At 41.3% G+C, this 24,840-nt stretch overlaps 1 protein-coding gene across 1 annotated transcript; it reads left to right on the top strand.

The window, feature by feature from the left end:
* Positions 1-284: 284 nt before the first annotated feature.
* RAB7A (RAB7A, member RAS oncogene family) lies at positions 285-23,520 on the top strand. The gene is made up of 6 exons (XM_061618356.1): positions 285-472; positions 17,592-17,682; positions 20,542-20,668; positions 20,810-21,028; positions 21,636-21,764; positions 22,244-23,520. Exons 2-6 carry the CDS (start codon positions 17,630-17,632, stop codon positions 22,337-22,339), a joined length of 624 nt encoding a protein of 207 aa, XP_061474340.1. The 5' UTR covers positions 285-472; positions 17,592-17,629; the 3' UTR covers positions 22,340-23,520.
* Positions 23,521-24,840: the final 1,320 nt, after the last annotated feature.

Below are 24,840 nucleotides of genomic sequence, written 5' to 3'. Positions count from 1 at the left end.
AATAAAACTTGTGAGAGTATTGGATTGCACTGTAAATCGGTCTGAAAGCTCAAAGCTGCAAACCTCATTATAAAGCAACTGCGGTCCGCTTACTTCAAAGTACACTCCGCAAGGATCAGGTTGCAAGGCCAATCAGCGCCCCCGAGATTTCCCAGAAGTCTCTCGTTATCATAACGACCGTATCTAAGTTACGTGAGACGACAGCCAAGGCAAACACCATAGAGTTGCCTCCTAAGGCTAGAAAGGGAGGATGCCTGTTGCAAAACACTTCCCGAACTCTCGTCAGATCACAAATTCCGCCCTTCTGCGCGTCAACACGCCGGGCGGGTCTCGTGACCGGAAGAGGGCGAGCAATAGGCGGAAGTGTTAGCGGGGAGGGTGTTTGGCCCATTAAAGCAGAGCCGAACGAAGCAGAGAGGAGGTGGTAGTGCGCTTGGGAAGAGTCAGCGCAACAGTCGTGTTTTCATATACGGTGAGTGGGGAGATGCTAGGGAGGAGGAGGAGCTGTTCGAGATCTGTAGTCATTGGGCCTGGCACTGGATGCGAGGCCCTGAGTGTGGGGGGAGACCGGGGCGCGGCGGTGTCGGCTTGTTCGCTCGGCTGGAGTAGTAAAGGTTGGGCGCGGCTCAGTTAACGGCGTCTGACTGGCTGATTCTCTTTCTTCTTATCCCCCCCTTTTCTAGAGTTGTGCTTGCTGAGGGGGGACGGAGCGACTGTCTGGGCCCCACCCTGGTCTCTTAAGAACTGAAAGAAAGCAGTTCGGGGGGGGGTTTAGTGGCGGCGACGGAGGAGATAACTTAGCCGCTTCAGTGTCTTGTGTGTGTAAGAGGAGCGGTCTTTATGGTGACCCCGGGGTGCAATTGGTCCTTGGAGGGGAGTCGGTAGGAGAAGCCCGTGGGTGGTTTCTCTTTCCTTATCTGTCTCTCTGTCTCCCTCCCACTAGCCCCCTTCTTGGAACAAAGGAATGTGAGAAAGGGACCCTAGTGCCTGTGTGGGTCGCTCAGTAGTCCTATGTTCTGGCCCCCGGAGTTCTGGAAGATGAAAGCTGAGGAGCAGATATAAGCCCAGCCCAATTTTCTTCACCCCGCCCCTCCTGCCTAAACAATAACGCTTCCTGTAGCTCCCGGTTGAGCAATACATACGGGATGAAACGCACTTCGGATTCTGAACTTCCTGGTTGTGTTTGTCCTCCTTAGTATTAATGCTGAACTTTGTACTTTTTTTGTAGTATATTTCTTTTGTCGAGCCTTGAGTCTGCAGCCACCAAACGTGGATCGTTTGTTCTTTGCCATGTGTAAAAATATGGCATGTACATTGTGGAGAGTAGCGTAGACCCTAATTTTTTTCTAGTTCTGCAACCATGAATACGCTGTTAGGGAGTTAGGCCTATGGAATGCACTGGGACTTAGTCCTAAGTAGCCATGCCTTGATTGTGCTGGATGTAAGCTATTAGCCATATGTGGATAGCTTGAGAATACTGATGGTGAATTGCTTGTATGGAATGAAATGACTAAATTTACACAGAGAATTAAGATAGTAGTTATTACAAGAATCTGCTGTTACAGAATCTTCCCTGAATACATGAATGTGAAATCATTGGGACCAGTTAGATGTTATCTGCCTAGCTAAACATGAGGTCACTGATAAGTTGGGCTGGTAAGCAAAATGTGATCTTCTCTTGGAGTGTTGTCCATAAGTACTTCAGAAGTTGTTAGTTTGATCAAAACCACTAGTGTTTCCAGTGCTGCTTGTGGCCTTCAAGGCTTGAAGCACTGATGTCCTTGAGTAAAGATTTTATCTTAACTTAATCCTGTTCCATGTGTGTGATATCTTCAGACTGACTCTCTTAAACGAGTTTGCTAGACTTTAAACATTTAAACATGAGTACAGTTGTGTGAAAGCTTGTTGATTCTAAAACAGCAGATTATAAATGACAGGAATGAAAATGGATTGGGCTTTCAGATTGTTTTTACTATAATGGCTACCAAATACTAGCTAACATAGTAAAAGAAGGTTTAATTAGTTTAACAGTAATGCAAGCATTCCTGGGTGCCAGTTTTTCATCAAATGCATCTGTATTCTAATACCTCTTGTAGACAAAGAAAATATTGGAATATGTATTTAATTTTGTTCAGATGCTGGGGAGCAAAATGTGAATTTCAGTAGGAGGAGTCCAGATAACTTCCTGTTATAAGCGATACCCTCTTGGTTGGAAAGAAAAAGCACACAGTCTTCCCTTGTGATTGCAGCAGCTGATAAAGCACGTGATTTAGTTCATGGATAGTTAACTATAATTTGACTTGATATAGGGATCAAATAAATGCTGCATCTTTAAAAGAACCTAGTAAATACAGCCTGCGACTTTCTACTTCAGAAATCTTGGTATGTTTATGCAGAATGTCACCTCTTCTGACAGCGTTTGTCATATGCTTAGTCTTGGAGTTCATCAACATATTCTCCATATTGTACATGATGTAGTTTGAAAATAATATCCAGTCATAAAATATCAATAGTACAAAATCTGTAGAAACATCTGATACATTCAGTGTCACAGTAATAGAAAGATGCTCTTGGGTATGCTTTCCTGCTTATAGTACTTACAAAAGCTCCAGCCAAGGGTTCTTAAAAACAGAAGGAAGGATAAACCCAAAATATAGGAAGTGGCTCATCTTGGAGCTCCAAGAAGCAAACAAAGTTTCAGAAGCATATATTTTTACATTAATATTTATGTTCTGTTACTTTACCTGATACTTTACCTCTTAAAGTAAAACTAAAGGAAATTTCAGTTAAACAAATAATGGGTTCAGTTGGAGTTTTTGCTCTGAGCCAGCCCGGTATTAGAGCATTTGCTTTGCATGCAGAAGGTCCAAGGTTCAGTTCCTCAAAATCCAGTTAAAGGCTCTCGTGTAGCAGGCAATGAGAGAGACTTATGCCAGACCCCAGAGAACTGCTGCCGATAAGAGTAGAAAAGACTGGACTCTGGACAGAAAGCAAGTTTTAGCAGTCACAATGCTATGCAAAGTTTCCAGTGCCCTCATCCATGTCAGATGGATTGTCTCCTCTTTACAATAACTGCATTTCAGGTGAGTTGCCCCAAACATTCACCCTAACACTAGATGATATTGTATTCATCCCGTTAGAGAACTTCTCCCTTTCTATCTTCCGCGCCACCACTTGGCTGCTGCCCAACGCTCTGTGCCTTCCGTGCCTTAACACTTTGCTTTTCTCTCCTCCACAGTGCCAGTAATATGTTTATCTCAATTTACCCCTTTTATGCAAGGGTGGGAAAGATGATAAAATAAAGCTAGAGAGTTTAACCTAATATGTAAGTGGGGAGAGCAGTGTGCGGGCACCACTTCGAGTCAGGCCATATACTGCATGTACATTAATATGACTTGGCATCAAAGATGCTTCCTATGGCACTCTGTCTTGCATAGAAAAGAAGCCTTTAACACAGTGTGTGATAGGGGGTCCATGATTCAGTTAGCAAGTATGTATAGCTTCAGCTCAGTTCTGATTTGGATTGAACAAACCTAAATTTAAGACACATCTGAGATTAAGCTTGAGAACTTTTTTAAAAAACTACTCTGCAATATACTCATGCCCGATTGTAATGAAAAGTTCAAAGGACCCACTTTGTACCATTGATGCACTGTCGGATGTATTTGGGCACAAGAGTTTTTGTGCAGTTTTGGGTTAATCGGGCTTCTCAGTCTGAATCATTCAGAAGTGGCCAGTATAGGGAATTGGAATTCATCCAGTGGAGGGCTGGTTCAAGGACTGATTTGTATTGGGACAGGCTTGTAAGGAGGAGATAGGTTTCATTGTCATGGTTTGGTTATGTTTCCCAGTTGAAGAGGTTGGTAGCTAAATGAATAGTATAAGACTTGCTATATAACATGCAGGCATTTCATGGAGCATTCTGTTATCAGTTGCTGTCTTTCTAGCACATCTTGCTACAAGCATATTTGCTGATGAGCTTTTTCTTACCAAGACTGCAGCTTTCATGCAGCAGCTGTGCTTGAAGTTCTCCACCCAGCACTGGTCTGGCCCCAGTGATTTCATTGTTGCTGTTTAAAAAGGCTCTCTTCTATATAAGAAATGGCTAAGTTCATGGCAGGTATTCTCAGTAGCGCTGTTAATGAAAACTTAAGAAGCAAGAAGTCTGGTCAAGCCTCCCAGGCTGATTAGCTTTTAATAATTTAATACTTTATTGTTTAAAGAAGAACAGTCTCAAAAACAACATTGAAAATAAAAGTGAACATAAACCATAATGTACATAAAAAGTACAATAAATCATCCAACCATCATACTTGATGAAACCTCCTTTTCACTCACCCAAAAAAATAATCGCCACAAAGCCAATGTAATGCCCTCTGAAACAGCAGCAGTGTTAAAGCCATAAGTCTTCTCTGGTGCAAGAAAGAGGTCTATGCCAGCCACCTTTCCATGTGAGAGCAGCCCACAAACGTTTGGTGGGTGCTGCTCGAAAGGCCTACTGCCTTATAGCCAGCCTCTTGACTTCTTTCCAAGGGGGTGCATGGAGAAGGCCCTCGGAAGACTATCTTGGAGTCCAGATGGGTTCATAAGGGGAGAGCAGTCCACAAGGTATTGTGTTCCCAAGCCATGTAAGCCTTTATAGGTGAAAACTAGCCCTTTAAATTGAGCTCAGAGGCAAATTGTCAGCCAGTGCAGCTGTACCACAACTGGTGTGATAGGTTCAGATCTCTTAGTGCCCATTAATAATCTGGCTGCTAATCTTTACTAGTTGGAGCTTCTGAACCATTTTCAAAGACTGCACTATATATAGTACATTAATGTAGTGTAGCCTAGGCTACTGAAGCCAGGCTACCCCCTTCTAGCTGAAACACTAGTGGAAGGCAATAGAAGACACTCCACATCATGGGGGCTACTTGTGCCACCAGTGATAGTGACGCATCCAGGAGTACCCCCAAGCTGCTCATCCAATTCTTCAAGAAGAGCATGACTCCATCTAGAACAGACTGCATCCCACACACCTCTTGTTTGGCAGAAGACAATTTCTGCCCCAGGAAAAACTGATTACAGCAAACAGATTATTTTTAACTATGTTTTCTGGATACTGTTGTGAAAGATGAACCTGTAAAATTACCGGGTGTTGTGAAATATAAAGGAGGTGGCATCTTGATTGCATGAGTGGCTGCTGCCATAAAGACTAATTCAGAGTTGAGTCCAGAAACACTTGATACAAAAAATTGCATTGTCTTCTAGAGTACTAGAACCCTTATGCACATGCATTCCTATATCATACAAGTTCTAGCATTGCTGACTTTTCAAAGAAAAATTGCTCAAGAAGGGAGGAGGGTACCTCTGGTTTAACACGGAGAGTCTTAAGCTTCTGATCTATTTGTGTGGTCTCGCTGATGCCAGCATTCATCTGGTATCTTGAAGTTTGCCCTTTGTGATCAGGTCTTTAAAAGCTGAAAGTGAAGACTCTGTGTGAGATGGAAGCCTAGCTCGTATTTGATAAACCATCATGAGGCTAGTGAATCCTCATGGCTAGATAAAGGAAGTTGTTGCATTAACCTGGTAAGTTGTTCACTTACTTGAAGATTTTCTAATGATGAAATAAAACTTGATCTAAAATTTGTCCAGTACTCGTCTGTATTTTGTGGACATCTTGTTTGACAAGGTTGTTCAGATCCCATATAACTTTTTTACCAGTACTTGGTGTTTAACAAAATATTCATTTGAGTTCTTGTTGTTCACTTAGTAGATTTATCTGGGTTTCAGTTTCTAGCTTAATTTTTATTCTTTATAACATGTGCAAGCACTTGTAGCATAAATAGGCAGTATAGAAAACAAGATCATTGTGGTGCTAATGTAGACCTTCCTACCTTGATTGCTTCTTGAATATTTTCTGTTGTCGTGTTCCTCTAGCTTGGTGTTAAAGGACTGTAAGCTAGTAAGCACTGGCAGTCATTTAGGTATGAGCCGTGAGCTGCGGAAGTTGGCTCTTAGTTACCATATTCTGTGCTCTAGAAGTTGAAGAGGGGTTTGCAGACACAAGAAACCTGAAATCCATTGAAAGAGCTGTTTCAATTAAGCTGCTCTTAAAGTTTCCTTTGCTACATGAAAGTCAGGCCCTTCATGTGTCGGCAGGGAGATTTTATGTTTCATAGCCTTTAGCTTGCTTGGAAAAACAGTAAGTCAAAATCTTGTGAAATAACCATCTACACTCGGTGGTATTTCAACATCCAAGTGGCCAACACATCCTATTGTCCCAAGGACTGTACTGCTGCTTTCCGGTATCAGAAAGTTTTTTCTAGTCTCTGCTGCATTTCAATTTGAGTAGGAGCATTTATGGGAAAAGTAGAACCTGCCACTCAAACATGTGGCACTAACCTAGCTGTGTTTAAAATCTCGGGGAAGGAAAGCTAATTGCTTTGACTTCTGCTGGTTTCCAAAAGAAGCAGTGAACTGTGCCAAGTTCACGATACATACTTCTAAAACAATTGCAAAGACTCATTCTTATGGGGCGGGGAAGCAGACATGGAGCATTTATTTGGAGAAGGAGGGCAAGTGATTAAGCATCCTGAGCCCACACATGATGCTGTAATCTGACTGTGCGGCCTTGAGCCAAGTACTGTTCCTACGGACACCAGAGGGAATGAACAGGAGAAGTGGAGGCTTACAGCTAGAAAGAAGAAATGGCAGTAGGAACTTGCTTAACGTGCAGAAACTGAACTGCATTTCAGTTTTCACTGAATTTATTTCTTTCAAAGTAGCACAGCTTGCTCAAGGTATCCTCCATTTTGGCCCCTTCCCTCATTCTTCTGTTCTCCACTATAAAAGTACAAACCTGCCACAGTGTGCTAGATTTTGTGACAAAACATTAGCTCAATAGAAATATTAACCTGACTCGTGATAATGTTGAAAGAGCATGTTCTCTGTAGCATGGTGGGGGGCTAGCAAAAATGAGGGCAAACAGGCATTGATAGTATCATGCTTCAGGACATATCGACTAGTACTTTTTTCAGAACAACCTGAAGCTTTGAGCATTGTTTGGAGGATTAATCTTGAGATACCATTTCCCTTGTGTCACAGAAATGTGTTGGGATACTTCGTTGGGATATGGGCAGAGCCTTGTTAACATTTGGTGAAGTAAACCCATGTTGTATGGGAGAACTAACAACTTCATCAGATGTAATATAAGTAGAGCTGCTGGACCAACGTGCTGTGGATGCCATTAGATTATTTTTAGAAGCTTCTGACGCAGTGCACTCTTCCAGATGTGCACTTGACAGGCCGGATGTCTAAATTTCTTTTTAAAGGAGACAGTAGCTGGGCAGAAGTATAAAGACATATTTGGACAAGTGTGCAGGAAAGCAGGTAGTAATAGCCATCATTGACTAGTCAAACATTGATGAAATGACTTGTTGCCCTGTGTTACTGAGGGTTGGCACTTGGGAGCCATGGCCTTGTAAACTTAAATCTGCATAATGTCCTAATTCATGTACTACATAACAGTGCTCCTGAGATGGTGGTTTAGTTGCTTATGGCACCTTACAGCCAAATACCCTGAAAAAAGTACACTGTTCCATGTGAGGTAATATATCTGCACAGCATATAGCTTGTTCTCTAGGAATAGGATTTTCCCTATAATTCTTATGGATGTGCAATGGCAAATGTCAGGTCTCTCTGCTCCTCCAAGATCTCTTCAATTCAGGTCTCCAAAGCATGAAGTTATTCATTGGACCTAAATATATAATAAATGAAAGTGCCACAAATGTGGCCGTTACACGTGCTTCTTCAAAGCCAAACCTGAAAAATGAAATAGGCTGCCTTCAAATCATTTCCGACTTATGGCGACCCTATGAATAGGGTTTTCATGGTAAGTGGTATTCAGAGGGGGTTTACCACTGCCTTCCTCTGAGGTTGAGAGGCAGTGACTGGCCCAAGGTCACCTAGTGCGCTTCATGGCTGTGTGAGGATTCGAACCCTGGTCTCCCAGGTCGTAGTCCAACACCTTAACCACTACACTGCACTGGTGAGTATAAAATGTTTATCCCTGTAGGTGATCTGTGACACTTGAATATTTAGTAAGCAGCTTCTACCTGTATTGAGTAAACTGAAATACGTTTTGAGTTGGACTAGTATGGTACAATTTTGTTGAAAACAAGCTAAACATGAGCACCTGCTGCTCAGTCTATTTAGGATTCTTAGCTCTTGCCCTTGACAAGTGTATTCCTACAACCATCAGCCTAGATTGCCTGGTGCCCAAGTTATGAGACACTTTCAAAAAAGATACCTCTATTTATAGGATCTAAACACTTGGCTGACACCTGATGATGTGTGGCCAGTTGCCACAAGTATATTTGACACTTATTTATTATTTATTTATTTCAATTTATATACCGCCCATAGCAAAATAGCTCTCAGGGCGGTGAACAACAAGAGTAAAATACAGTACATCATAATGATAAAATCACAAAAACATATACTAGACACAAATAAGAAAACAAAACATCACTAAACTAAAAACAAAATACATTAAAAATTGAAAATTATAAAATTGAAATAGTTAAAATGCCTGGGAGCATAAAAAGGTCTTTACCTGGCGCCAAAAAGATAGTAATGTAAATTAACTGTGGATGGTATCTGACTAGGTTATATTCTGAGTAGCTCCTTTAAAATAATGGACTTCAATTAGTTGTGGCTAAAAGTCTGTTAATTTCTATCTGTATATTCTGAATATTACCTGGCTAGAAACTGGATCCTGCCGAAGGGCCAGAGTCCTAAATGCCCTGCACTTACAGGCCAGCTTTGTTCAGTAGGCATGGTCTAATGATGTCAGGTGATTGACACCTGTCAACGTTCAAAGGAAGTTGATGTAACAGCATATCAGCAGTTACAGCAACCTCCTTTGAAGTCATGCTTTCAGCACCAGGCATTTCACTGGTGCTGGGAGTGTGCCTGCAAAGAAGCTTGCTGTAACAGCTGATCTGTAGTTACAGGGAGCCCCTTTTAAGTCTCTGCATAAGGGAAAATGACCTGTTCAAAAAGGAGCATTTTCCCATCGGCAGAGGAAGTAGCTTGGATTAAAACCGCTTTTTTTAGCCTCTTTAGCTGCACTGGAGAGTTCCCAACAGACCCCAGTGGAGCTCCCTATCAGCATTGATCAGCTTCTTGGTGCTGACAGGAAGCCCCCACTTGCAAGGGAACAATCGGCGATCAATTTAAACATGTGGGCATGTGGGTTTGGTTTGTGGGAAACTGTCTTGCAGGCCAAACTGCAACCTGTGCCAGGCCTAATTAGGCCCATGAGTTGGAGGTTACCTACCCCTCCTTTTAATCCAGCTTTTGCTTGAAGCATGCTGCTTAATAAAGAATCTGTTACTGTAATATAAAACTTGAAACAGCAAAAGTGCTTCACAATTCTAGCAAACATAGCAAATGCTTTGTAATTACAGAATTTGGAATGTGGTATGAATTAGGCAGTGTTTGGCAGATCAGAAGTAGGTTGCAAATCATTTCCCAACTTTTAAAAGCCTCTTCCCATCATATCTCTAAAACAGTGATACTTCTTGGTAAAGTACATCTAAGTCTGAAAGGATACTTGGTTTAGCCAAGTACTGCTGCAGAAAAGTAGCTAGAACCTATATCCTATTTTATTTCAAAAGATACATATTTGGGGGGAAGTACATGTCATGTCCCGTAATACTGTTGATGGTTGAATCTGCTGATATGACAAGCATGTGTGTATTCATGACGTTCCTAAAGTAGTGGTGACTAATAGAGAATTAAAGTTGTTGGATATTCCAAACTTATGCAATTTGGACCTTAACTCTCATTCTGTGTAATTGGTCAGGTAAAATGGCTGTTGCTTGCAACCAAAAATCTTTGCAAAAACTCAGATTCAGACAAGCTCAAAGGTATTCAACAAATCATATTTGTAAATGCAAATACTAAAATATAACATATCTAAAATGGAAAACAAAGGCCAGAATCAAGGATACGAAATAAGGGGTGGAAAAAGCAATAAAATCAAATCGGGGCATCACCATGACAATTGTAGCTCTCTCTGGAAGCACTTTCGCACTGATCCTTGCAGCAACCATACAAAAAGGCCTACCAGTCACAAGTCAATATTTTATTTATTTATTGCGTTTATGTACCGCCCCATAACTGAAGCTCTCTGGGCGGTTTACAACAATTTAAACCATTAAAAACAAATACACAAATTTAAAAACACATTTTAAAAAAGAAATTTAAAAACATTGAATTTGTTTTTAACAATAACTATCATCCCAGAAAAGAGATGCTGAATGTAAACCCAATAAAGTAGGATCCTAATTCAAGTTCCAGGTTACGAGTACAAAGGACAAAATAGATCTTCCACATTGCATTCTATCTCAGCAGTTCCACAAAAAAATCTACACTAAGACAGATGAGTGATGATCAGTCATGACTGTTGACATCATCTGAGAACAGCCATAAAGGCTTCTCAGAGCTTGGGAAAAGCAAAATTAACCAAATAGGAAGCTCTACAGTGGTTATTTTTATACAGCCACAATCACCTGGAAACTTTTGGACTCAAAACATGGACCTGTATTCACTTGTTGCACTAGCAGAAGCCAGTACAAGGATTCTCACTAGTGCAACATGACTCTCCCCTCTCCCCAGATGTGCTCTGGAGAGTTAGAAGAACCCTCAGAACAGCGTGTGGGGGGAGGAGAGCATTCTGTTAGGCAAGTAGAAATGCCTTGTGTTGATGGAACCATCTCCTTAATGCTATGTTGAATACAGCCCTCAGATAGGTAAGGGATTTGTTCAAAACTCCTGGTCAGAACAAATTTTAAGAGCAATAATTTTAACATCTGTACTGGGAGTGACCAAAGTGTGTAGAGCAGGGATGGGGAACCTTGGGCCCAGTCACCAGATTTTTCCTTGAACTATGATAATGCCTCATACTCTGGAGGTAGGTCTGTGTGCATACGCCTCTGACTTCTGCATGCCTGGAAGGTAATCTGAAAGATAAGAGTCTCATCCATTTGCTCTGCCCACTTTGCATCTCGCTTCTTGGGCTGAAAAAGATTCTGTGCCCCTGATGTAGAGAATTTTTTCTAAAGTGGGTTACCTCAAGCTACATACAGAACTGGGTCTCTAGATATAAGATGCCAATATCTGATGGTATATGAAGAGTATCCCAGTTTTTAAAAAAAGCTAATTATGGACTTGGTGCCACAATTAAAGGAAGCCCAGCTTCTGAATCAATTAGAGCTGATGGAGTACCAGGGCTACTGATATGTGTAGAAGGCATCTTTTTTTCCTACAAGTACAAAGCTCTTAGTTTTATACAATCTCCATGATGCCAGTTGTATGATTTAGGTAGCTGTTACAAATTCCGAACAGTTCTGGCCTCTGGAAAACTGGAATCTATATTCACTAATAGGCAAAAAACCTTGTGGTTTAAGAACGTACCTATAGCCCACAGCTATTCTATCAAACTTTAAAAAGCAGGGAAATTGGGCAGCTATAGTGAATGCACCAGAGGAGCAGGAGACCTGACCTCCTCTCTGAGATATTGTAAAAAAAGGTAAAGGTGTCCCCACACTTGTAGTGCAAGTCGTTTCCGACTCTTAGGCTGACATCTTGCAACGTTTACTAGGCAGACCGTATATATGGGGTGGGATTGCCAGTTCCCTGGCCTTTCTTTACCCCCCAACATATGCCGGGTACTCATTTTACCGACCACGGATGGATGGAAGGCTGAGTGGACCTCAACCCCTTTTACCGGAAATTCGACTTCCTCCTTTCGTTGGAATCGAACTCCGGCCGTGAGCAGAGCTTCAGCTGCGTTACCACCGCTTACCACTCTGCGCCTACAAATTGGTCAAAATGCAAACACCATTTGGGTTGGTCTTTCACAGTCCAATCCACTTGCTGTGTAGCTTGGAAGAATTTGGTAATGTGCCTCTGAGCATATGGTGAGTGGTGGCAACACCTGCCATCTCCAAAGATAGAGAATTGTATTTTTGTATGTTTGTTGGTGTTCTTCTTACTTTGCTTCTTTCCTGTGTTATTAATGTTTCTACAGAGAATCTACACTAGAAAATTTTATTTCCCTCATTATTCATCCCAGAAATCAGTGTCAAATTTATTTTTATTAATTTCAAAGCCTTTTTATTGGTCAGTGTCATATGATGGTGAAGACAGCCTTTTGTGTTTCAAATTGGAGGTTATGTTCTATTTCTATTTTGGGTGCATTAACAGTGGAATCTGGACCTGCAGTTTGATGAAAAATTAGACTGATTCCAATATGTTGCTACTTCAGCAATGACTCTAGCTGTTGGAAAAAACAGGGTGCATATTTTCAGCCTGCTATGTTTAAACCACTTCATTTAAGGCAAGGTGGGCACAGTCAATTAAAAATGCACACCTAGCATTTTGCTAGAATATATTTCACCTCCCACTGTTTTATCTTGTGCAAATTGAGACAATCCTGAGGTCCACTGGAGACTATTCTGCAGAAGTCGGTGCCATTATTCCACAATTATGTTTTGAGTTTTTTTAGTATAAATTTTGCAAAGTGTTGCTCTACTTCATGTATTCATAGAAACAAAAGCAAAAGAAAATGATTTCCTATAGGAAACTTCACTAAAAATGCAAAGGAAATCAGACATATTCAAAGTGACCATCTGAACTATATCAACTGTCTTAATAATGTTGCTTCCTCCCGGCTAAAACAAGATCAGCACAGCATATGTCTTCTTTCTATTATTTGGGCTGATTGCAGGTGTTGCCACCACTCACCATATGCTCAGAGGCACATGTTACCAAATTCTTCCAAGCTCCACAGGAAGTGGATTGGACTGTGAAAGACCAACCGAAATGATGTTTGCATTTTGACCAATTTGTAGGGCAATCCAATATCTTAAGAGAGGAGTTCAGGTCTCCTGCTCCCCTGGTGCATTCACTATAGCTGCCCAATTTCCCTGCTTTTTAAAGTTTGATAGAATAGCTGTGGGCTATAGGTACGTTCTTAAACCGCAAGGTTTTTTGCCTATTAGTGAATTTCCCTGCTTTTTAATCCGGGAGGTAAGAAATGGGATCCTGTGCAAGTTTGCTGAGAATGGATTGATCATTTGCATGCTTACTAAATTCAATGGGATTTACTCCCCTGCAATCATGCTTAGGATAGGTGAAACTGACCACAGAGGATGGAGAGGGGAGGAGGGGGGAGGGGAGCAAATGCAGAGGGGAGGACTGGGAGGGGAGGAGAAGGACAGGTTTGATCATTTGCATGTTTATTAAATTCAGTGCGATTTACTCCCGTGCAATCATGCTTAGGATAGGTAAAACTGATGGGGGGGGAGGGAGGGAGGGCTGGAGTGGGCAGGGGAGGAGGAAGGGAGAGGAGAGGGGAAAAGCAGGTCTGATCATTTGCATGCTCATTTTCAATGGGATTTACTCCTATGCAATCTTGGTTAGGATAGGAAAAACTGACCATGGGGGAGTGGGAAGGAGCATATTGGAGGGGGGCAAAGGAAGGGGGAGGGGAGGGCAGGTTTGATCATTTGCATGCTTATAGAGTTCAGTGGTATTTACTTCCGTGCAATCATGTTTAAGATAGGTAAAACTGACCATGGGGAGGAGGGAGGGGAGGGGAGGAGGGGGAAGAGGAAGGGTAAAGAGGGGATTGGAAGGGGATGGGGAGGGAGGGGCGGGCAAAGGAAGGGGGAGGGAAGGGGCAAGAGGGGATAGGAGGGAGAAGAAGGGAGGGTGGGTTTGATCATTTGCATACTTTTTGAGTTCAATGGGATTTATTTCTGTGCAATCATGTTTGAAAATGGAAATGGACTGCCTTCAAGTCAATCCCCACCTATGGTGACCCTTTGAATAGGGTTTTCATGGTAAACGGTATTCAGAGGTGATCTCACCATTGCCTTCCTCTGAGGCTAAGAGGAAGTGACTGGCCCAAGGTCACCCTGTCAGCTTCATGGCTGTGTGGGGATTCGAACCCTGGTCTCCCAGGTCGTAGTCCAACACTGACCCAGGGAAGGGGCAGGGAGTGGGAGGGGAGGAGATTGGGTGGGTGGGCACTGGGCAGAAGGGAAGCCCCTTTCCTTTCCAAAACTTTCCAAACTTATCCATTAGGCACAGTAGGCACAGTGCCTAGGGCCCACAATACTTTTAGGGGCCCACAAAATGTTTTAATTTCTTTTAAAATCAGAAGGAAAAAAATGAACTTTTAGGGTTAAAGAAAATCTTATTTTTTGTCACATCAGAAAAAAGTGAATTTTTTAGTGCCCACAAAAATCTATTAAATTTTGCCTAAAACAGGAAAAAAATAAAATGTTGAAGTATTTAAAGTTATATCACAATAATGTTTAATATTGATATTATGGAGGAAGGGACCCAAGAAGGCAAAAGTGCCTAGGGCCCACAAAAGTCATAATGCCGCCCTGAGTCCTTGCTGTGTAGATGTTTACACAGCATGTGATCTTTTGAGCCTTCAGGAATCCTTAGTCATTCTTCTGTGGTGGAAGTGCTTAAGCTGAGCACAACTGTACATAAAATAGCACTCTTGAAGAACTGACTCTCCTAATTGTGATTGTCACATGGGTCTATTTAGTCTCTCACAAGTGACTCAAAACTCTTTCTCAATGGTTGTATTCATCTTTGCTGTGTGAGAGCAACACTAGCTGTTGGAATTCAGTAATGAGCAGCCTGTTAACATATTGTAACACCTCTGCTTGTAAGTCCTATTCACCATCTCAGGTGTATTTTGCTGTTGGAAAGAATGAATAGTTAATAACTGGCTGCAGAACAGTTATTAAGCAAATTTGAATGTTTATAAAGAGCTGACTTACTGTAGGATATTCTGATTATTGTAGTATTGGTCTTAACCTTTTAAAGCTGCTTCAAATATGCCTATATCAACAGCCCTTTTCTACGTCAGTATCAAAGTGTTTGAGGCTATTGTAATGTAAGCTTTCGTGACAGAACAGTTGCCTTTCAGCTGACACGGTTGTTCAGTGGGAAGGGACAGGTCCTTTTTAATAAGGAGTATTAACAGAACTTCGCCTCTATCACTAGTGTGTTCTTGGAAATCATGCAGTTAGAGAAATTGGCTTGCCTGTCCTATCACAAGAAGCAATATTTTTCTATTCAGCTCAGATGAAAGGCTCCTACTGTGAATAGTGACCAGGAGGCATGGGACACCATATGACCCAACTCCTTAATTTGTTCAGTGTGTCAAGTTGGCACATATAAAGTACCTGCCATTGGGGATGTAAATATGCTTCTGCATTTCCATCTTAAACAGTGTTTGGTGACAATGACCATCTGGCATTCTCTGTAACTTTTTTTGCTGGCAGTAATAATCTATCGTAAACTGTACTGGTTGCAATTCTACACTGCTGCTATTGCTTGGCTATGTTGGATTTTTAAGACTGAATGCCTCAGACAAGGATGGAAAGCCTGTATGATAACTGTGGCACATGAGTGCTTTTCTGTAGCTCAAAAAAGAATCTGTAAAATTCTTTCAATCCCTATGTCTGCTGCGTATAATTTCAAAAGCAAGTTACAATCCCAGGATACTTTAGGTGTATGTTCAATAAAAATGATCCTTTGCATAGAATCTGGCCAAGCCCTTAAACATTAAGGTAAGAACTGCCTTCAGTTTTGCCAGGACAGCAAATTCAGAAAGTTCTACAACAGGGGTAGAGAACCTGTGGCCCTCCAGATTTTGATGGAGTACAACTCCCATTGATTGTTCACCTGGTCGCCGATGGGAGTTGGAGCCCACCAACATCTGGAGGGACCACAAGTTAGCAACCCCTGCTCTTAGAACAAAGGCAATATGGTGCTTTATAGTTAAGTATATTTTGCATATATATGACAAAATCACATACAGCATCAGGTGTGGGGCAGGTGGGCAAGTTTGGGGATAACTTTTTCATGGGCCAAATCAGGACCACTGCTGGACCTAACTTGGCCCATGGGCCGGAGGGTTCCCTTGCCTGCTGTAGAGGTTTCCAGTCCATGAGTCTGTTGCTCAGTGCTCAGGCCCCTTAACTGCCAGCTGAAATTCTACATAACTGAGTACAGATACTAGTGTGTGTTCAGTTGTTCCGGTAAGCCCAGTGATTGATTAACCATTCCTTTACTGGTTTTTTTTTTAAAAAAAGAAGCTAGTGCGTGTTTACCAGAGTCTGCTGTCTAGCATTGTAATTTAGCAATGGTTGGCATATGGATTGTACATACAGACTTGTAAAGCTAAATTGCTGCTTGTACTTTGTGGTATTTGCCTCTTCTACATCTGCTGCCCAGCTGAACCTTAGCTGCTTAGCTGCTTTATGTACTTCTCTTACAGATTCTGCTATCCTGACTGTAGTATTCACCAAGATTCAAAGAACTGTGAAACCTTTTCCTTGGTTCTGTGCCTTCATCACTTGCTGTTAAATGTCCCAGCTTTTCCTTCAGATACTCTTCGAGCCACTATCCTTCACTGCCTAGTACTCCACTCCACATTCCTGCAACCCAAGTCAACAACATACAGTCTGCTTGCTCTGCACTGCATGTGAGGCTTTAGGTCCAATTCCTCCTGCTTCTTTGAAAGAGATTGCTTGCAAAAACCTTCCATGTTGTCTGTTTTCATTCTCCAGCACTTGGTAGGAACATTCCAAAGCACTGAACTGTCAATAGGCTAGAATACCATACAATCACTTGATGTCTACATCATAGACTTCTAAAAAATGTTTTGTTTTAATATATGTTAAAGTCTGTTTTCATGATGTTTTAAAGTGTTTTTAGCGTTTTTGTTTTGCCGCCCTAGGCTCCTACTGGGAGGACAGGCGGGTTATAAATCAAATAAATAAATAATAGACTAATGGGGCTTTTAATCCAGAAGGATATGCCTAAACCTGAATCTTGACTTGTATTTGTCCAAGTACTGCCCAAGTACTGGAACAGCCTAGCTACTTTCCCAATGTGTTATAGGTCTTTTGGTGAAAATGAGGACTTTTGTTCTGGAGTCCTTGCTCCACAGTCTAATCTAGTTACTAATGCATGATTCATGCATAGTACAGGGGCAAGATGAGACTCCTTGTTCTTTCACAAGGGATATAAGTCCTTGTGAAATCTGAAACCTAGAAAGAACTGAAGTTGCAATACATGTAGCCATATTGACTAAGACTATTATCATTTAGGTAGCTGAATTTTATAAACGTTGTTGCATGCATGGCTTTGTTAATCGTGGGGATGCTTTAATATATTGTGTGGCAGTCTATTTTATTGTGTCAAGCAACCTTTTGGTCAGATACATTTTCTTTCCCTTGTGCTTGGGTTGAATGGCCGAACTCTCCCAGGATGTGAAGAGCCATAGTGGCCTGGTGAGGTTCTTGTATTCAGAAGAGTAGGCCCAACCCTACAGGTAGAACAGGTTGGTATTACAAGTAGAACAAGCTTGTATATGAGGAGTCAACATCGGATACCTAGCTTCCAGCTATGCATCCTGCTAATCAATTGCCCTGTGTTTTGAGATGTCATAAGCAGCAAATGAGCTGCTGGATATATTTTTTATTTGAATTTTTTTTTTTGTCCAGTAAGTGCACTTGGAACAGTTCTTCTGAACTCTTCAACAATGACTTCTAGGAAGAAAGTATTACTCAAAGTCATCATCCTTGGCGACTCAGGGTAAGTGGGGCCTGAACATAGTGATTTCTGTATTGTATCCAGTACAATCTTTAATGCATCATTAAAGGCTCACTTTTGCATATCGCTGGGATTGTTGGAAGCTTCTTGGGGCAGGGACCTGTCTATCTTACCCATGAAGTCCTAAACTGTGCTTCCTTTACTGGCTTTGTATAAATAGCTCTACTGTTTATACACTCCAAGAGCCATGCAAAATCCAGGCTAGCATGTGTTGAATGTAAATTGTTGCTGCAGCTGAATTATGACCACAAGTAAAGGAAGACAACTTGGCCTGCAAAGTGTCTTGCATCGTGTGAATGACCACAAAAGGGAAGTGTATTTACAGGCTAAAACCAGTTCAAGAATCATGTAAAGGGAAAAAAAATACTCCTCTTTCACCTTGAGTTAGGCAGCCCATAGTTGCTGGGATAGCTTATGAGTTTAAAAGCTCAAATTTCATAAACACACATAAAAACAATACTGGTAGAACTAAGGCTGTTTCTTCTAGAGTAACTCTCCGTAGTCAAATTATGTGAAAACTTACAAACAACTACAATAGTGTTGCCTAATCTATAGCCTTCAGTGCCGAAAAAGCTGTCAAAACATCCTACCTGCATTATGCTTTCTAGGCAGTTCTAACTGGTTCACATGCATATGGCACGGCTGAGAAAATTGAGGCTATTTGGACCTTCCCAGAAGGGACAGACCAGATGGGCAACAGAAAAATCAATCTCATGAAGCTCTCCCAGTTCTAAGAACAGTGCCCTAGGCATTAAAGCAACACTATGCAAACCATGCTGTCATGGAATACCAAATAGATGCCTAATACAAGCTGATAGCTTCTTGTGAGTAAAGCTGTTTCACAACTTTTCAGTGGAAAAGCAGTTTTAGATTTGCTGCCTGGAATGTAATCTGACCCATATTCGACTCTCAATAAACAAATCTGATGTCATTTGGCCCAGGCTCCTGAAAGATGCTGTGGCGGCCTTGAGTGCCTCTGCAAAAGAGAATTGCAGTTGAAATCATTGTTGTGAAATAGCAAATACTGCTGATATGCCACACCAGCCTCTGACTTGATAGTTCGTGCATCTCTGAACCCATTGTCTTATATCATGCTAGAGGAAAGCTGTAAATGAAGACCAACGCTATTTTATCCATACTAGCTTCAATCCCTTTCTTACGTGGTATGAAAACCTGTGAACAGTCTGTGTAGCATAATAGGCATAGTCAGTTTATTACAAAATGTGTTTGGGCCATATCTGGATACTGCACTTATGAAAGAGGTCACTTTAGTATCTAAAGATACTAGTGTCACTAAAACCTATCCTAATAAAGGCATCCCAGGCGTCACAAATCCCCTGGCATGATTGGCTGTTTCAACTCCACATTTGTAGAAGGTGACTAACTTAGGTTGTTATAAACCATCCTTTATTTTCCAGACATAGAAGATAGCATCCACCTTATCCAATAGGGCATTTAATGTTTTCGTTTAATCAGTGTTTTTGAAAGTGCTGGTTTAGATAGATCCTGGATAGAGTAGCTACCTTTGGACCTCTTCTATGTGAGTTACTGTGGGATAACTTGTTCCTGACCCTAATTCAACCTGTTAATTACTAAAGGGGTGTATTGAAGGCTGATATATTTACCTTTCATGAATTGGACTCTAAACATGAGAATGAATTATCTTTTTAGGGATTTATATTGCCTTAAAGTTTCAGGTTGCTTGCAACTAACTTTTAAAAACTTATATTTAAACATCTAAATTTCCAATCAAACCAGTAAAGGGCCATATGCAATTGAAAGCCAAGAAATTGCACTTCGAAATCTAACTCATTTCAATAAAAAGCAGATTGAAATAAAAATATTCAAAGCCCACTTAAAAGCAAACTGAGAGACTTGCTATTTTCAGGTTGGATTCAGTCACTTACTGGCAAATTCAGATTGCGCAGTTAGAGTTGATTAGGAGATCTTGCACAACAAACCTCCAAGAAAAGATCAGACTTCTGGCTATAAAGAAAATGACGGGAAAATGCACTGGAAAGTGAGGGCTAACATTTGCTTGCCGCAGTGTCTTCTAATCTCTCTGCGAACAAATCAGGATGAATGCTTCATAAATGAATCATTTGGAAGTGACCCCACATGCACCTCCTTCAGCAGGGAGTTATATAAATGTGGGGCTATCGCTGAAAACACTTCCACAGATGTGGGGCTACCACGGAGAAAAGGAAGTTGCTTGGACTTTTCTTTCACTTTCATTAATATCTTGCTTTTGCTCCATCATGGAACCCAAAGTGATGTATGGGAAAGGGACATAGCCTAGTGGTAGAGCATCTACCTTACATGCAGAAGGTCCCAGCTTCAATCCCGAGCATCTCCAGGCAGAGCTGGGAAAGACTCCTGCCTGAGACCCTGGAGAGCTGTTGCCAGTCAGTGTAGACAATACTGAGCTAGATGAACCAGTGATCTGATTTGGTATAAGGCAGCTTCCTATGTGACTCCTCTCCCTGCAGACCATGACCAGACCCATATCGGTTGGCTTCAGCAAGGTGATGGCTTCATGTGCCTTCAGACGTAAGCCAGGGTGGGGATCTTGTGCCCCCAGATGTTGCTGGACTGAAGCTTTTCATAATCCTTGACCACTGGCCATGCTACCTTGGGCTGAGTAGAGCTGGGAGTCCAACAGCATCTGGGGGGCCTCAGGTTCCCCACCTCTGCAGTAGGCCTTCAGTTTTAGTCATGGGAATTAAAATACTTCAAAATAAACCAACAATTGATTCATTATAACTTGTATACTTCTATATATTGTGTGCACACAACAATGTTACCTTACGTATCCACATGGATTTCTCTGTCTTCCTCTAGGGTGGGAAAGACATCTCTCATGAACCAGTATGTGAACAAGAAATTCAGTAACCAGTACAAAGCTACAATAGGAGCAGACTTTCTGACAAAGGAAGTAATGGTGGATGATAAGTTAGTCACAATGCAGGTAAGAATTGTATCTGTAGCATTCTACAACTTGCAGAAACCAATAAATTGTATTTTGTTTCTAGGTATTATCTGACTTTCTGCTGAGTCTGATCTGAGTTTGTTACTCTGCCAGTAAGAGTTCTTCTTGCTTCTCTTGTAGATATGGGATACAGCAGGTCAGGAACGGTTTCAGTCTCTGGGAGTAGCCTTCTACAGAGGAGCAGACTGCTGCGTGCTGGTATTTGATGTAACGGCTCCCAACACATTTAAAACTCTCGATAGCTGGCGAGATGAGTTCCTCATTCAAGCCAGTCCACGGGATCCTGAGAACTTTCCTTTTGTTGTGCTGGGGAACAAGATTGACCTTGAAAACAGACAAGTAAGCTGATGAATGCTGTGGTTTTGAACTAGAATCCTTATCAAAGGAAAAATATGAATGTTGCACCATTGCATCAGTCCATGTTCCAAGTTCTAACAGCAATATTTAGCCTGCGCCTCTTAAGGATGCTAAACTGAATCCTGCCTACAGAAGTACATGCTATTTTTAAACAATGAGGAGAAAACAATGTAGCCTTGCTGGGGTGGGTGGCGGAGGAATGGGGAGAACAGTTGGTGTATGATTCCTGGGAGCTAGCAGGAAACATTGGGCTCTGTAATTCAAGCAGTGGATTTCTCTGCTTTTTGGCAATGAACAAAAGGTGGCTGGTATATACAGTGCCTTGCAAAAGGAATCAGACCCCTGATCAGTGCTCTCCTATTACAGAATTACAAATAGTATGTAATTTTGTTCTGTATGATATTTTATTTTGAAACACTAAAATTCAAAATCGATTATTGTAAGGTGACAATTGTTTTATGTTGGGAAATGTTTTTATGAGAGTATTGGTCAGGGGTCTGATTACTTTTGCAAGGCACTGTATATGAAAGCTGATCATAGCTGACTCTTGGTAACTGTATACAGCTTCAAAGATTTGCTTCTGTTACAGGTTACTACAAAACGAGCACAGGCCTGGTGCTACAGCAAAAACAATATTCCTTATTTTGAAACAAGTGCCAAGGAGGCCATTAACGTGGAACAAGCTTTTCAAACAATTGCACGAAATGCACTTAAACAGGTATGAGTCCTACTTAGTGCCCTGTCGTGGCAGTCCAGTCATTATTCTGTATGCAAGATCAAACCAAGTGATGACTGGACATAGGTGATGGAGGCACTGGTATTTTCCCAACTTGTTTTCCACAGGATTTTTCACATCACAAAAACCTGTTTTCCAAGGCAAAAGTGGAATGAGCGTACACCCCATAGGCATTGATGCCTCGTGTGTCATCAACGTTGGAAAAATCTGTTGTGTTTCAGTTCGTGGCACAGTTGGGTGTGCTGCACCTGGCTTCTAAGATGCACTTTCCCCTGTCATAAATTGTCATGCTAATATGGTTCCATCCAAGCTAGGAAAGCTTTCCGTTCACCTCCAGGGAACAGGAGCAGGGAAGTAGACATCAGAAGTGATTGTGAAGTGGCGCTATAATACTCCTTGTTATGTCATTGAATACAAGGACTGAATGGTAGTTGGTGACATCTTATTTTTTTTCTTGATAGGAAACTGAAGTGGAGCTTTACAACGAATTTCCTGAACCTATCAAACTAGACAAGAATGACCGAGCAAAGGCCTCTGCGGAGAGCTGCAGCTGCTGAGGTGGGGCTGGAGGGGTTGGGCACAGTCCTTCACAAACCGATATCACACTTAGGCCTTCAAACACACACACAGCCCCTTCTCCTGTGTAAAAAGAGAAACAAGATCCTATTTTCAATGGCCAAAATCACCCATTTACCATGAACAACTTGTAAGTCCATTCCTCTACACACCTCCAATGTCGCTACATCCCATCCCATTATTCCACGGTAGCAGACCTTTCTTCTAGTTTAAAAAAGGAAACTATGTTTGGAATTTAAGCTACTTCCAGGTGTCCAGCAGAAAGAAACTATGTACAGAATCTGTAACAATTTACCTTTTAATTGTCTTGCTTCCCCTGTGAAGGCTGCAACTGGAAAGGCTGATTACTCATAGTTCATTGCAAGCTCAGCATTCAGTCCAACTAGGTTGAGTTTTGTATGTATCTGTTAATGCTTGTTACTTTTAACTAATCAGATCTTTTTACAGTATCCACGTATTATGTAATGGCTTCTTTAGGAAAAATCTTATAGTACATGTTAATATATGCAACCAATTAAAATGTATAAATTAGTGTAAAATTCTTGAATTACATGTTTAAGTACTGAAACACAGGTTGTTTAGGAAGTGAACAGGACACTTGTGGAATGCGGTGGGCTAGCAACACAAGTCCAGATAGAGGCAGTATTCTGTACAGTAGAAGCAAGAATTATGTAAACATTTTTATTGATTTTAAAGAGCCAAAAAGCTTCATCTTCTGGAAAAAATATTGTCAGGCTTCTTTGTAGCTAAATTTTCAAGAAATGATTTGCATAACCTTGCACACTGGATTATTGGACTTAAAAAAAATTAAATACAGCTTTCAGAAAGATCACTTTGTTTGCCTGTTACCCTCTTCATGAGTAACTCTGAAAATGTAAAGAGGAATCTGTCTGTCTCGTAGAACAATCTCCATCTGGGTTGTGATGGTCATTCATGGTGACTAAGAGCATCCTTTCTCCATCTCCTTTTTCTCTCACTGTCATTAGTTTGGATTTTCTGGGTGGAAACCTGGCAACTTCTGTCCTCTCCTCCTTGTTCTTGCATTTGTAGCTTTCTTAAATGGAGCCCTTCTACTGTTTTTCGCAGAGGTCTACATTCTAGTATGTAGGCAGAGCTCTTCTGTAAAGAAACATGCCAATAAACTTAACAAGAACAAAACCAATTGTTCCTGGTTCTATTTTTACCTCCTTACTGAAACTCCTGAGCTAATTTTATTATTATTGAATAATAATGTCCAATGTCCACTCCTAACCATTTTTATTACCCCTTAGTATAAACGTAGTCAACCAGGGAAAGGGTAGGAATTAAGCAGAAAACCAAGTTGCCCCTTGCAATACTGAGGAAGCATAGCTATGCAGTTTTAATATTTTTTTAAATTCCTGTAACGGAAGAGTTATGATAGTGAATGCAAATGCTTCGACTAACAGTGCTAATTCTCATCTCGGGCTGTATTGGCAGGACTACATTTGGATAATTTCTGTGACTAGACATTGACCTTGTTCACGTGTAAGCTAAACCAAACAATGGTTTGGCATGAATGACCAAATGTGCAGCTTCCTGGAGTAAAGATTGTGGCTGAGCTTATCCCCCAATCCTGCTGCTGTCAGCTACCCAGGACTAAGCCAAGGTTTAGCTTAGTGTTGCATCCAAGCTGAGGTTTATGGTTTGTCTGGATACAAACCATGAGTTGTAACCATGGCTTGTTCTTGCCTTACTGCTCATGGTTTGAGGGGAGACTGACCACAAGCCCAGGTTCACATGTAATGTTAAACCATGACTTAACTCCAGGTAGCAATGCAGAACTCAATGAGCACTGTACTCTTCATTCTAGGAAACCACACACTGCTTATTTGCACTGAACCATGATTTGGCTTAGCATTTTGTGCAAACTGGCCATTGTCTTGTATAATTAAGTGCTTTGAACAAAACGTGTAAAGCAATAGAGCTCTGCTTGTTGTACCTCCATCTCTCCTTCCATACCAGAAGGAACAGATAGTTGATGCCTCATTCTACAGTTTTACTAAGCTGTTTAACAGAAAGTGGATCAGACTTTGCTGTATGATGTAGGGCTGATTGTTTTGATGTAGTAGTTGGCTCCAAACACCAGCTGCTATAGGCCACTACCATATAATGCCCCTTAGAAAGGTTAGCTTCAAGTACTTAGGAAGAGCTGTTTATGTTCCAAGTATCCCTCCAAAATTAAACACAGATCAAAATGCTGAACACTTTCGTTCCTCTCATCAGTATCTGGACTACTCTGATTTTGCTAATTGCTGATACTATGTATCCATAGGTAGTGGCTTCTGTATGGGGTGATTGTAATACAAAAGCCTTGAGCTCTAGAAAGCAAAAATAGTGAATTCATATTATCGAAGGGTAAAATTCTATTGTAGGAAACAGCAGACCTGACTTAAAACATTCCTCAAATGTCTGCTGGTTGTTCACTGGCGTTCCCTCCTGCCTCTGAAATCAGGAATGAGTT

The sequence above is a fragment of the Rhineura floridana genome, chromosome 3 (genome assembly GCF_030035675.1).
Source record: "Rhineura floridana isolate rRhiFlo1 chromosome 3, rRhiFlo1.hap2, whole genome shotgun sequence".
Taxonomy (NCBI): domain Eukaryota; kingdom Metazoa; phylum Chordata; class Lepidosauria; order Squamata; family Rhineuridae; genus Rhineura; species Rhineura floridana.
This window is presented reverse-complemented; position numbering and strand designations above follow the sequence as displayed.